This window comes from Macaca nemestrina, chromosome 1 (genome assembly GCF_043159975.1).
Source record: "Macaca nemestrina isolate mMacNem1 chromosome 1, mMacNem.hap1, whole genome shotgun sequence".
Lineage (NCBI taxonomy): Eukaryota > Metazoa > Chordata > Mammalia > Primates > Cercopithecidae > Macaca > Macaca nemestrina.
Window position 1 is genome coordinate 18,338,624 of NC_092125.1, and position 11,924 is coordinate 18,350,547.

At 46.9% G+C, this 11,924-nt stretch overlaps 1 protein-coding gene across 1 annotated transcript in view; it reads left to right on the forward strand.

The window, feature by feature from the left end:
* C1H1orf198 (chromosome 1 C1orf198 homolog) overlaps positions 1–8,170 on the forward strand; it is a 31,255-nt gene extending 23,085 nt beyond the window's left edge. The window contains exons 3-4 of the mRNA XM_011771638.3: positions 1,052–1,594; positions 5,076–8,170. Of these exons, the coding sequence (XP_011769940.2) occupies positions 1,052–1,594; positions 5,076–5,132 (600 nt within the window). The 3' untranslated portion in view covers positions 5,133–8,170. The remainder of the gene's footprint in view (positions 1–1,051; positions 1,595–5,075) is intronic.
* Positions 8,171–11,924: the final 3,754 nt, after the last annotated feature.

The window sequence follows — 11,924 nt, forward strand, 5'->3', positions numbered from 1 at the left end:
ACAAATGGCTTGTTCTGCAGAGCTTGGAAGACAACATTCTACTCCAAAGAGGTGGTTTAGGTTGCCGTGTAATGATTTTGGTGGTCAAAACAGCTCAGCAGTATCATTTTTAGAGATCACTGTGGTTAGCAGCATCCAGATCAAGGAAAGCATTTTGTGGGTGCTCAGATGTGGGGCATGGGCTGTGATGGGTCCTGGGCCCTGCCCTCTGGGTGTTTGTGATCTGAGGCTGGGTTCTGACCCTGGCTGCGGAGTGGCCTTTTGTTGCAGTGTGCACCTTTCCTCATAATCCTCCCAGTGAGGGTCGTCACCTGCCAGGAAGGTGCTAGAACCACGCTGGAGGAGACAGGCGGGTGCCCTGTTTACCAAGCAGAGAGCCCTTACTCATCGGTAATACTCAGATGCCTTGAGCTGCATGTAGCATAGTGCATGAGGGGGTGTATTAGTGTGTTCTTGTGTTGCTTTGAAGAAATGCCTGAGACTGGGTAGTTGATAAAGAGAAGAAGTTTAATTGGCTCACAGTTCAGCGGGCTGCACAGGAAACATGGCCTCGGCATCTGCTTGGCTTCTGAGGAGGCCTCAGGGGGCTGTGGCTCATGGTGGAAGGCAGAGGAGAGCAGGTATCTCAAATGGTAGAGCAGAAGCAAGAGGGAGAGAGGCAGGGGGAGGTGCCACACTCTTTTAAATGACCAGATCTCATGGGAACTCACTCTCATGAAGACAGCATCCGCCACATGATCCAGACACCTCCCACCAGGCCCCACCTCCAGCACTGGGGATTACAGTTCAGCATGAGATTTGGGAGGGGACCCCCACCCACACTCTGTCATCCGGCCTTGGCATTTAAGCTTCTGATGCATTTCAGGTGTGCAGTGGAAGTCCTGACCATACCCACCACTCAGGACAGACAGTTCCAGCACATGGGCAACAACTCGTGTGTGGCTGGCATGTGTCCGCATGCTGAGGAGGGGGTACGTGAGCTGGCACACCTGTAATGGTCGATTCTCAGTATCACTTTCTTTTTTCTCTCCTTTCTCACATCCCACCCTAGAGTCAGATGGAGTTCAGTATCTCCGCCCTATCCATCCAGGAGCCGAGCAACGGCACCACCGCCAGCGAGCCCAGACCCCTGTCCAAAGCTTCCCAGGGCTCCCAGGCCCTCAAGTCCTCCCAAGGCAGCAGGTCCTCCAGCCTGGACGCCCTGGGCCCCACCAGGAAGGAGGAGGAAGCATCCTTCTGGAAGATCAATGCCGAGAGGTCCCGAGGGGAGGGGCCTGAGGCCGAGTTCCAGTCGCTGACCCCTAGCCAGATCAAGTCCATGGAGAAGGGGGAGAAGGTCTTGCCTCCCTGCTACCGGCAGGAACCTGCCCCGAAGGACAGGGAGGCCAAGATGGAAAGGCCCAGCACCCTCCGTCAGGAGCAGCGTCCCCTTCCCAACGTGAGCACCGAACGCGAGAGAGCCCAGCCCGTCCAGGCCTTCGGCAGCACGCTGCAGGAGGCCGCCCCCTCCCAGCTCGAGGGGAAGCTGCCGTCTCCTGACATCAGGCAGGACGACGGGGAAGACACCCTGTTCTTGGAACCCAAGTTTGCACAGGTGGGTGGCCTGCACTAACGTGTTCTCAGGCAGGGTTATACCTTCTTCCATGGGGACTGAGAGGGTCCCCCACAAAGCAGGCAGGCCACAGGTGCCCATGCTCTTTTTCCTCTCCCCCCTCCATCCTCCTTCCCCTGCCTCTTCCTCAGAGGAGGCCTAGGCTCAGCGTGCTGAACCACCAACACATATGCAACAAGACAAGTTTTGCGAGTTGATCTGGGCGCCCTGATTTGTGTGCCAGTTAGTGGATTCTGTGGCCCACTGCGCTTTCCCGGGTGTGGGGGCTGCTATCAGAAGAGGCCCCCGGAAGGTGCTACGCCCAGGGCTGTCACAGCTCAAGGCTGTGTTAGGCCTTCTTTTTGGGAGCTATCCATAGAGGCAATGGTCTGTTCTTTAGGATTTGGGCCAGGGGAGCTGCCTGCTGGCACGGTGGGCAGGCACACTTGGGAGGCCATACTGGGTCTTGCCCCTCTGTGGGCCTTGCTGGACTCCTGGCTGCCTTGCTGAGGAGTGAGCCCAGGATGCAGTTTCCTCCATGTTAGCCCCACCCGGCCTCCTGTGGCCCTTGAGACTCCTTGGTTCTTGTGGTTACTATTCTTTTTTTTTATTTTTAAGATTTTTTATTTCCATAGGTTTTTGGGGAACAAGTGGTATTTGGTTACATAAGTTTTTTAGTAGTGATTTGTGAGATTTTGGTGCACCCATCACCCAAGCAGTGTACACTGAACCCAGTTTGTAGTCTTTTATCCCACACCCTTCTCCCACCTTTTCCCCGAGTCCCCAAAGTCCATTGTGTCATTCCTATGCCTTCGCATCCTCATAGCTTGGCTCCCACTTATGAGTGAGAGCATATGATGTTTGGTTTTCCGTTCCTAAGTTACTTCACTTATTATTAGAATAATAGTCTCCAATCCCATCCAGGTTGCTGCAAATGCCATTAATTCATTCCTTTTTATGGCTGAGTAGTATTCCATCATATATATATATACCACAGTGTCTTTATCCACTCATTGATTGGTGGGCATTTGGGCTGGTTCCACATACTGAATTTTAAAAGTTTTTTTATTATGATAAATATTATGATAAAATATTAATATAAAATATTATGATAAAATTTACCATTTTAACCATTTTACAGTATAAATTTGGTGGCATTTGAGTACGTTCTCAATGCTGTGTAACCATCACTACCATCCATCTCCAGAACTCCTTTCAGCCTGCACAACTAAAGCTCTGGACCCGTTCAACACCAACATCCCGTTCCTCCCTCCCCCGCAAGCTCCTAGCAAGCGCCATTCCACTTTCTGTTTCTGTGAATTTGACTCCTCTAGGTACCTCATATAAGTAACACCATATAGTATTTACCCTTTCGTGACTGACTTATTTTACTTAGTGTGGTGTCTTCAAGGTTCATTCATTTTGTAGCATGTGTAGAATTTCCTTCTAAGGCTAATATTCCATTGTGTGCTTAGACCACATTTTGTGTATCCACCCATCCGTCGACAGACACTTAGGTTGGCTATTGTGGTCTGTTAGGAATACTGCTGCTGTGAACGCGTATGTACGAATATGTCTTCCAGCCCCCGCTTTCCCTTCTCCTGGGTGCATACCCAGATGTGGAATTGCTGGATCACATGGTGGTTCTATTTCTACTTTTTTGAAGAACCTGCATCCTATTCGCCACAGCAGCTGCATCATTTTACATTCCCATCAACATGGGTTCGAGTTTCTCCACTCCCTTGCAAACTTGTTATTTTCTGTGTCTTTGCTAGCGCCATGCGAAGGGGTTTGAGGTGGTGTCTCGCTGTGGTTTAGACTTGCCTGTCCCTGATCATGAGTGGTGTTGAGCCTCATTTCATGTGCTGATTGGCCATCTGTGTATCTTCTTTGGAGAAATGTCCAATGGTCCCTTGCCCATTTTTAAATTTTTGGTTATTTTGTTGTTGAGTTGAGATCATCACTGATAACATTGAATGTCACCCAGAGCGGGTTTCCAGTGCTTCCATGCCTCCCTCGGCAGATGGCTGGACGTGCTGTCCTCCTGAGGAGGGAGGATCCAGCAGTGCTAGTACCTGCTCCCCACCTCGGCTCCCCATCAGCGCTCCAACCTGTGCTCCTCTTCATGTTTCTGCACCTTCTTAAGCCAGTGCTTTCAGCCCTCTCGTTTCCTGCCTCCTCCAGTACCTGCCCATCTCTCCGTTCTGTTTTCTGTCTACATCCTCCTGCCCATCAGCTCCTCCTTACAGACAGGCTGTGTTCGCTGCCTCCCTAACCAGCACTCTTCTCTGAGACTCTGCACTGGGGGCTTCCTCTGAAGGATGGATTTCCATAAAATAGGTGATAGTCCCTACTCTAAAGAGAAGCAGGAACGTGTTTCTGTGTGGGCAGTGGAGTAGGAGACAGCACATGAAATTCCTTTGAGAGAACAGATTTCTGAGAGTAAAGCACAGTGAAATGCCACTGCATTTAAGAAACTGGAAGGAAACCAGAATAAGGAAAACTGGATTGCACCTCTTCCATTCTGCATGTTTTGCCTCACTGTGCACCAGTCTCACATGCAGCCAAACTGGGCCTGAGACAGGTGTCAAGGGCAAGCCCCTTAGGCCATTGCCTGCTCTTGCCGCCATGTATGCATTTTCTGCCTGCCGGCCGCTTGGAGGGCGGAGAGTCAAGGTTTCTTTGCTCAAGAGGACCTCAGCGCACCAGGTAAATGTCTGCCAGTGTTAGGCTGGAGGAAAGGGACATTGGAAACGGGCTGCTGAGTGGAAGCCAGTCAGAAGGTTTATGAAAACAGCAGCAGCTTGAGACAGCCTGTGCTCACAAGAGGGGACCTGTCAGTCAAGCCCTTTCCCCTGAAAGAAGAATGAAATTAAACCAGGCCTTGTGGTGCACACCTGGTGCATGCCTGTAGTCCCAGCTATGTGGGAGGCCGAGGCGAGAGGATCAGTTGAGCCCCGGAGGCTGAGCCTGGAGTTTGGGAAAATCACCTCATAACCTTTCACAAGATCTGAAAGAAATAAGCTTCACATTCTTTCCATGCTTTGTTTACTTTCTCAACTTTGCAAGTTCTTTTCTGTTGTGTTTGCATGTGATGTTTGTTTTATATTTGAAGGAATATCTTTATTAATTGTTCTCTTATTTAGGATGAATACATTTAAACATGGCTGTCATTCAGAAACATAAAAGATTTATAGAAAAATACAGAGACATTGTTCTTTTCTCTGTAAGGTCTGTAAGCTGCTCCCAGACGCGCCTGGGGTTGAAGAGGGGTTAGTGTTGGATGCCGGCAGAGCGTAGATTGCATTGAACTTTATTTAATCTTCTGATTTCAAGCACTGAGATAAATGGAGGTCAGGGAACCTCTGAGACAGAAGTAGGCTCTTTTATCTGGGTCGTTTGAAATGAGATGCTGTTTTTAGATTATGCATAACTGAAAAAAAAAGGCTCACGTCTGTCTTCCATGTTTTTGTCCCTTCTACAGGTCAGCTCAAGTAATGTCGTCTTGAAGACGGGATTTGATTTTCTGGACAATTGGTAAAATGTATTAGAAATATGCAATGAAGAACCCTAAAATGTTTTCCAAAGTGGTGTGGTGGAGGAGGATTAAAAGGGCCACCTTTTCCTATGTATTTTCCTGGTTTCTTGACACTCTTTTCTTAATCATTTGGAAACTGGTCAATATTGCAGATTTTTTCTTTTTTGGTAGAACCAGATATAGATGCTATTTTCAGTGATTTGATAACAGAAGTTTTACATTTGGAATTTTTAAGGTCTGTTAATAATTCAGGAGATCTTGTAAATAAAACTTCTGTTCCCAGCTCCACCCAATTTTCCCCCTCCTCAAAGGATGTATTTCCACCAAGTCACAAAAATCGTAAAAGTGATTTCCATCTCCCTCTCCATTATTTCCCCTCCCCCCTCCCCTTTTTAACATATGGGTTCCTTTTGAGGGGTGATTGAGGGTCATGTTATCAGCCATGACATCAGCGTGCTGGCCGTGACCCCGGAAAGATTGGCCCCCAGAGACCTTCTTAGCCAGCGCTCGCAGCTGTCCGGGACTTCTCTGGCGGAAGCCACGTCTCTCACATCATGTGCCAGCCTCCACTTTCACGCCATTTCCAGGGAACAGACTGTGGGTATGTGGCAGCGTAGTCTTCAAGCTGCCCTGATACGTATTCAGAGTATGGATCGTTGTTTTTAAAAAGAGTTGCATGTTTAAAGAGTTTTGTATTAACTTTTCATTATTTTGTATCTAGATGATCAGCAGTGGGGCTACCACTTTCTTTGGTTTTGTATCCGTTTCCTCTTGGAAGTTCTTGTTGCTTATGTGACCTGTTGGTTGTTCCCTGGACTGGGCACCTGCAGGAGTCAGGGCAGATGGCAGGCGTGGCTGGAGGACAGGGCTCTTCTGCTTAGTTGTGTTCAAGTCTTCCAGCGTGGGACTGGTAGGAGCAGTGGGCATTCTTTTTCTAAGGGCTAGCCAGGCTGCATCATGTCGGACCTTCCCCAGCCCCGACCACCACCAGAAGCAGAAGAGTGGAGTTCGCGATCACCTCAGCAGCACCCGTGGAGACCTGCGTGGTGTCATCGCAGCAGTATCTCTTGGAGCTGGTGCAGACGCCGAGGCTGCCCAGTGGTACAAGGTGGCCCACCTCCCCTAGGGAAGCTGCTGCACTCACAGGCTGCCCTGCCCCGTGGCCCTGGAGCTGTGTGACCTGCAGGAGGCATCCAAGCAGAGCCTCAAGCCCGGTATGGCGCCATCTCCACGTCGCCATCACTGCGTTCTCACCTGAAGCCTTAATCTCGGCGACCCCGGCCAGTGAGCGCTTGGTTTCAATACCAAAGTGTGTTTTTTTTTTTTAAATGTGTGTTTCATAGGACCTTCTGAAATGATTTCCAGAATATTTTATCTGGCTCCAAAATAAAGCACATCGCAACTCACCTCAACCCCTCATCACCTCCAGGAAAGTTTCTGCCAAAGCTGTGGCATAGCCAACATTTGGTTTGGTTCTTGCCAATTGCTTTATGTCCCTAAACCTCATTTGGCTCCTTGAGGTGTATTTTATCTTTCTCCTTCAGTGATTTACTGTAACTTTTCAAATATGGTTCTTTCTGTACCATTTAATTATAGTCGATATATGTGAGGCAAAAAAGGTTTCAGCACGGTGGTGAGGGGAAAAGGAGCTTAGAAATCCCAGTTGGCACAGCCTGAGCAGGCGCCAGCTCCCCTTGGGGCTAACGGCACCGTTCACACAGGGATCCTCAGAATCAGCGGCCACCTGCCTCCACCTTCTGCCTGGAGAGCACGGGGCTGTTGCAGAATCTATGGTAGCAAATGTATATGTATGCGTTTGTATTCTGTAGTGTTGTTGTAGCACAGAAGAAAGACCTGTGTCTTAGACACTAGGCCAAGGTTATCTGCCTCTTCTCTTGGAAGAAATTCTGATTTTTTTTTTCTTTTTTTGAGACAGAGTCTCGCTCTGTCACCCAGGCTGGAGTACAGTGGCGCAATCTCGGCTCACTGCAAGCTCCACCTCCTGGGTTCACACCATTGTCCTGCCTCAGCCTCCCGAGTAGCTGGGACTACAGGTGCCCACCACCACGCCCGGCTAATTTTTTTTTTTTTTTTTTTTTTAGTCGAGATGGGGTTTCACCATGTTGGCCAGGATGGTCTCAATCTCCTGACCTCGTGATCCGCCCACCTCAGCCTCCCAAAGTGCTGGGATTACAGGCGTAAGCCACCACACCCGGCCAGAAATTCTAATTTCTTTCCCCCTTTCTCATAAAGCCCAATATTCTCTCCAAGTTCTTCTTGGTGCCGAGGGCTGTGGATATTATTGAAAGCTTCTGCCTCACTCAGTACCGACTGGGGCCCAGCACCTAGCAATGTTAACTCTAATAACAATGTTTCTTAATGGAATAGCCTCCTGAGATTAAATGTAAATCAAAAATTAGGAAATCTTGGAGGGAGTCCTCAAGTTGTATTGCTTTGCTCTGCTTTTTGAAGAAGGGACGACCCGGAGGACACAGGCTCGTGTGTGGGTCTTCATCCTGCCTGACCGGCAGATCTTCCTCTGCACCTTGGGCAAAGTCTATGCAAAGATGGTTTCTTAGCTCTGCATTTGCCATGTTTTTCCTCCCATGCATCAGGAGGGAGTTTCTAAATCCAGGAGTTTATATTTATTTTTTAGAAAATACACACTTTTCAGGAGAAGCCTGAGCATGATTTTGGATTCTCCACCTCCCCCTGGTCTCTGCACCTGGGATTCAGCTCAAGGATTCAGCGTCTTCATTTTTACAAAAGTTCCCCCAAGAAATCAGCAACCAGCCTCTGTTTCATCTGGGGGCCCCTCCCTTGGCCCCCTGGGTTTGGGGGTGCAGCCCCACTGGGAACAGTGGGGGTCCGTCACCTGTCTGAGCCGCACCCTCTATGTGGATGTCAGGAACAGCCTCACTTTCTTTGGGTCTCCCTTTCTTTAATTAACCTTTTCAAAAATAATAAATTCTTACTGACGACTTGTAACTTAGTCATATTTTATACTCGTAGCCTTTAATAAAGCCATTTAAAAAATGCTATTTGTGTCTCTGATGGGCCTCTGCTGGTGTCAGGAAGCCTGTGGAGATGATTGCAGTTGAACGCAAAAGAGAAAAAGGGGCTCGTGTTAGTGAAAGCTAGCTTAAGCCACTTCCCGAAGCCTGCTTTGCAGTCTTGGTGTGGTCCCCTCTGCAGGTTTGTGGGAGGTGATGGCTCCTAGCAGGAGGGGTGGGCTCTGTCCTGGGGGGCGCTTGCACAGCCCTCGGGCAAAATGGAAGCGTTGGCAAGGCTTTCCAGACAAGCTTATTGTATTGGGTGAGTGGCTCTGAAAAGCTGCCTCCCTGAAAGCTTTCATGTTGCATCTAGTTAAAGCTGATTTTTGGTGGGAGGATGGGGAATAGAAATGCAAAATAAAATATGGCCAGTCAGTCCTATTCCATTCATTAAAGTGTAGATGGTAAATTACCAACTTTAGATTAAGGAGATGTCAATTTCCCATATTAAATAAGCTTTTAAGGCTAAAAATGGTGAAAAATGCTGACCTAGGTTGGCAGACTTCTTCTAACTTATGCACAGTGGGACCTTGCTGCTTTCGGGACTGGACATTTCTGGGAGAGTGAGTAATTGCACCTGCCGACTTAGTAGCATATAGTATTTGTGATGAAGTTTGTGGGTCGTCAGTGTTGGATGATTCTATCTATACATTATGAGAGGAAACAAAACAAACAAGCTTCTAGGTTTGGCAGTAACTGAGTATGTGTTATTAACACATCTTTTAAAAAAGTGTTTCTGTGCAAGAGGGAGGAGCCGCTAACATAGAGGCCAAACCTACCTGGGTGTATTCAGCACTTCGCAGCCAGGGAGGGAAAATGCTGAATCCGGGGGTGCAAGAATGCTAGTTGTTGCGGGGTGGGACTATTCATGGCCTTTTCTGGCAGTTTTTTTTTTTGTTCCAAGGCAGTCTTCTGATGAACTTGCCAGCTTTCTGTGAACATGGGTACCAACAGGGAGCTCCCTAGGAGGAAATCAGTGATTCTGAATCACACCCAAACTTGGGTAGAAAACAAGTGGGCAACCCTGGATATAAGATAAACTTTTAAAATTAAGAGCAGGGTATTGGTTTGCTAGGGAGGCATAACAAAATGCCACTGGCTGGGTGGCTTCGACAGAGGCTTATTTTCTCACAGTTCTGGAGGCTGGAAATTCGAGATAAAAATGTCAGCAGGGTTGGTTTCTGAGGCCCCTCTTCCTGCTGTGTCCTCACCAAGGTTGTTCCTCAGTCTGTGCTGTGTCCAAATCTCTTCTTATAAGGACATCAGTCGTACTGGATTAGGACCCACCCTAGCCACCCCATTGTAACTTAATTACCTGTCTGATGGCCCAGACTCCAAATAGTCACATTCTGAGATATTGGGGGTTAGGACTTCAACATAAAGGAATTTGGGGTGGAGGAGGGACAATTCAGTTCCTAACAAGCAGCAATTTGAACTAGAAACAAAAAAATACCCCTCATAATGGCAGGCACAAATACAGCGTCCAGGAGTCAATGTAAGCGCACACACTTCTTTAAGGAAAACTCTAAAAGTTAAATAGAAAAATTAGAAGAAGATCTGATTAATCTTAGATGGGTAACAATATTTGAAAAGTTACTTCCCAAATAATTTCATAAAGTTAGTGCAACTTTTTTTCTTTTATTCTTTTTTTTTTTTTTTTTTTTTTTGAGGCAGAGTCTCGCTCTGTCGCCCAGGCTGGAGTGCAGTGATGCGATCTCGGCTCACTGCAAGCTCCGCCTCCTGGGTTCACACCATTCTCCTGCCTCAGCCTCCTGAGAGTTAGTGCAACTTCAATAAAAATTCCAGTTGGATAGTTTGAGAAATCAGATAAATTACTCTAAGTTACAAACACAGAACTAGTTCACTAAAGAAGTGAGGGAGGGGTGGCTTGCTCTGTGATGAAAGCATGTTACAGGGCCATGGAATTACAGTTTGTGGGTATTGGTGCAAGAACAGACAACTGGAGGAATGAAACAGGATGGAGAGCTCAGGGACAAAGCCATGTGTCTTTGGGAACCTAATTTACAATCAAAATGGCACCACAAACTGGCAGGGGAAAGGAAGGATTCTCACTATATGGGTGGATGAATTTGCACAGAGAGATGTAAATGTGGGTTCCTACCCCACACTATGTAGAAGGTGAGTTCTATGGATTAAAGACCAGATTGTCATAGGTAAAACTGTAAAGCTAATAGAGGAAAAAAGCTTGTGACTTAGGGCAAGAAAGGTCCTTAATAAAACTTCAAAAGCACAAACCATAAAGCAAAATAACCTGATTACATAAAAGTTTAGATTTTTATCAGTGAAGATGGATAGAGTTAATTAGCTGAGAGAATGGAGAAGTTGTTTGCTATGTCAATTCCAATAAAGCACAAGCATCAAGAACATAGAGGGCACTCCTGTAAATTAACAAAAGGAGGTCAGTGATCTCAATGGAAAATTAACAGAGAAAATCCTAAAGACCATCAGTCTATGAAAAGGTGCTAAAAATAACTGGTAGAGAAAATAAAATAGAGAGCTGGATCATGCCAAGTTTTGGCAAAAATGGGATAAAGCAGTGGTTCTCAACTGCAGAGACTTCCCCCACCCCAGAGGGTATTTGGCAGTGTCAGGGGACATTTTTTATTGTTACAGCTGGGGAGGGAGGTGCTACTGGCATTCGGTGGATAGAGGCCAGGAATGCTGCTAAACATCCTACAGTCCACAGGGTATTTCTCCACAACCAAGAATTATCCAGCTCCGAAGGGTAATAGGGTCAAGGCTGAGAAATCCTGAGGTGGAGGAACTGTGCAGCTAGCATGTCAAGAGTAATCTGGTACTATTTTGCCAGATTATTTATACGTATATCCTGTGACCCCACAATTTCCCACATATATATCCCTTAGTAGTTCTCACACAGCTACTTAAGGGACCTGTTCATTGTACGGGGCTGTTCACTACAGTGCTGTTCATTTGTGGGAGTTGGAAGCAAGCTGGATGGGAGGAAGGAGGGCTAGGTGCACCCACACCATGGAGTATTAGGTACCAATTAACAGCAATGAATTCGATGTATACATAGAAATATGGATGGATCTGAACAAGCATATTATTGGAAAAAGGAAAACACAAAATGGAATATTGTCTTAGTCCCTTTTCTGTTGTTTATAACAGAAGAACTGAAATGGGGTAATTTATAAAAGAAAGGTATTTATTTCTTACAGATATGGAGGCTGAGAGGTACAAGATTGAGGGGCTGCATCTGGTGAGGGCCTTCTTGCTGGCGGGGACTCTCTCCGGAGTCTCGAGGTGGTGCAGGCTATCACATTGTGAGGGGACTGAGTGTGCTAGTGTGCTAGCTCAGGTCTCTCTTCCTCTTCTTATAAAACCATGAGTCCCACTCCCATGGTAACCCATTAAATCAATCCATTAATCTGTTAGTCCATGAGATTAGTCCACCATAAGGACAGTGCCCTCATGATCCAATCATCCTTTAAAGGCCTCACCTCTCAATAGAGCCACATTGGGGATTAAATTTCAGCATGAGTTTTGGGTGGGGGGGGACATTAAAATCATAGTATATATAGCAACATCACTTGCGTAATTTTAAATATATGCAAATAAACAAGATATATTTAACAGAATAGAATGGTAGCCTATGGGAGGAATAGGGGTGGAAATAAAGGTGGCAGGAAAAAAATATAACAGAGGGGTCTTAAGTGAACCAATGGTAATCACGTGCTAGTAGGCGCCCACTTACAAAGAA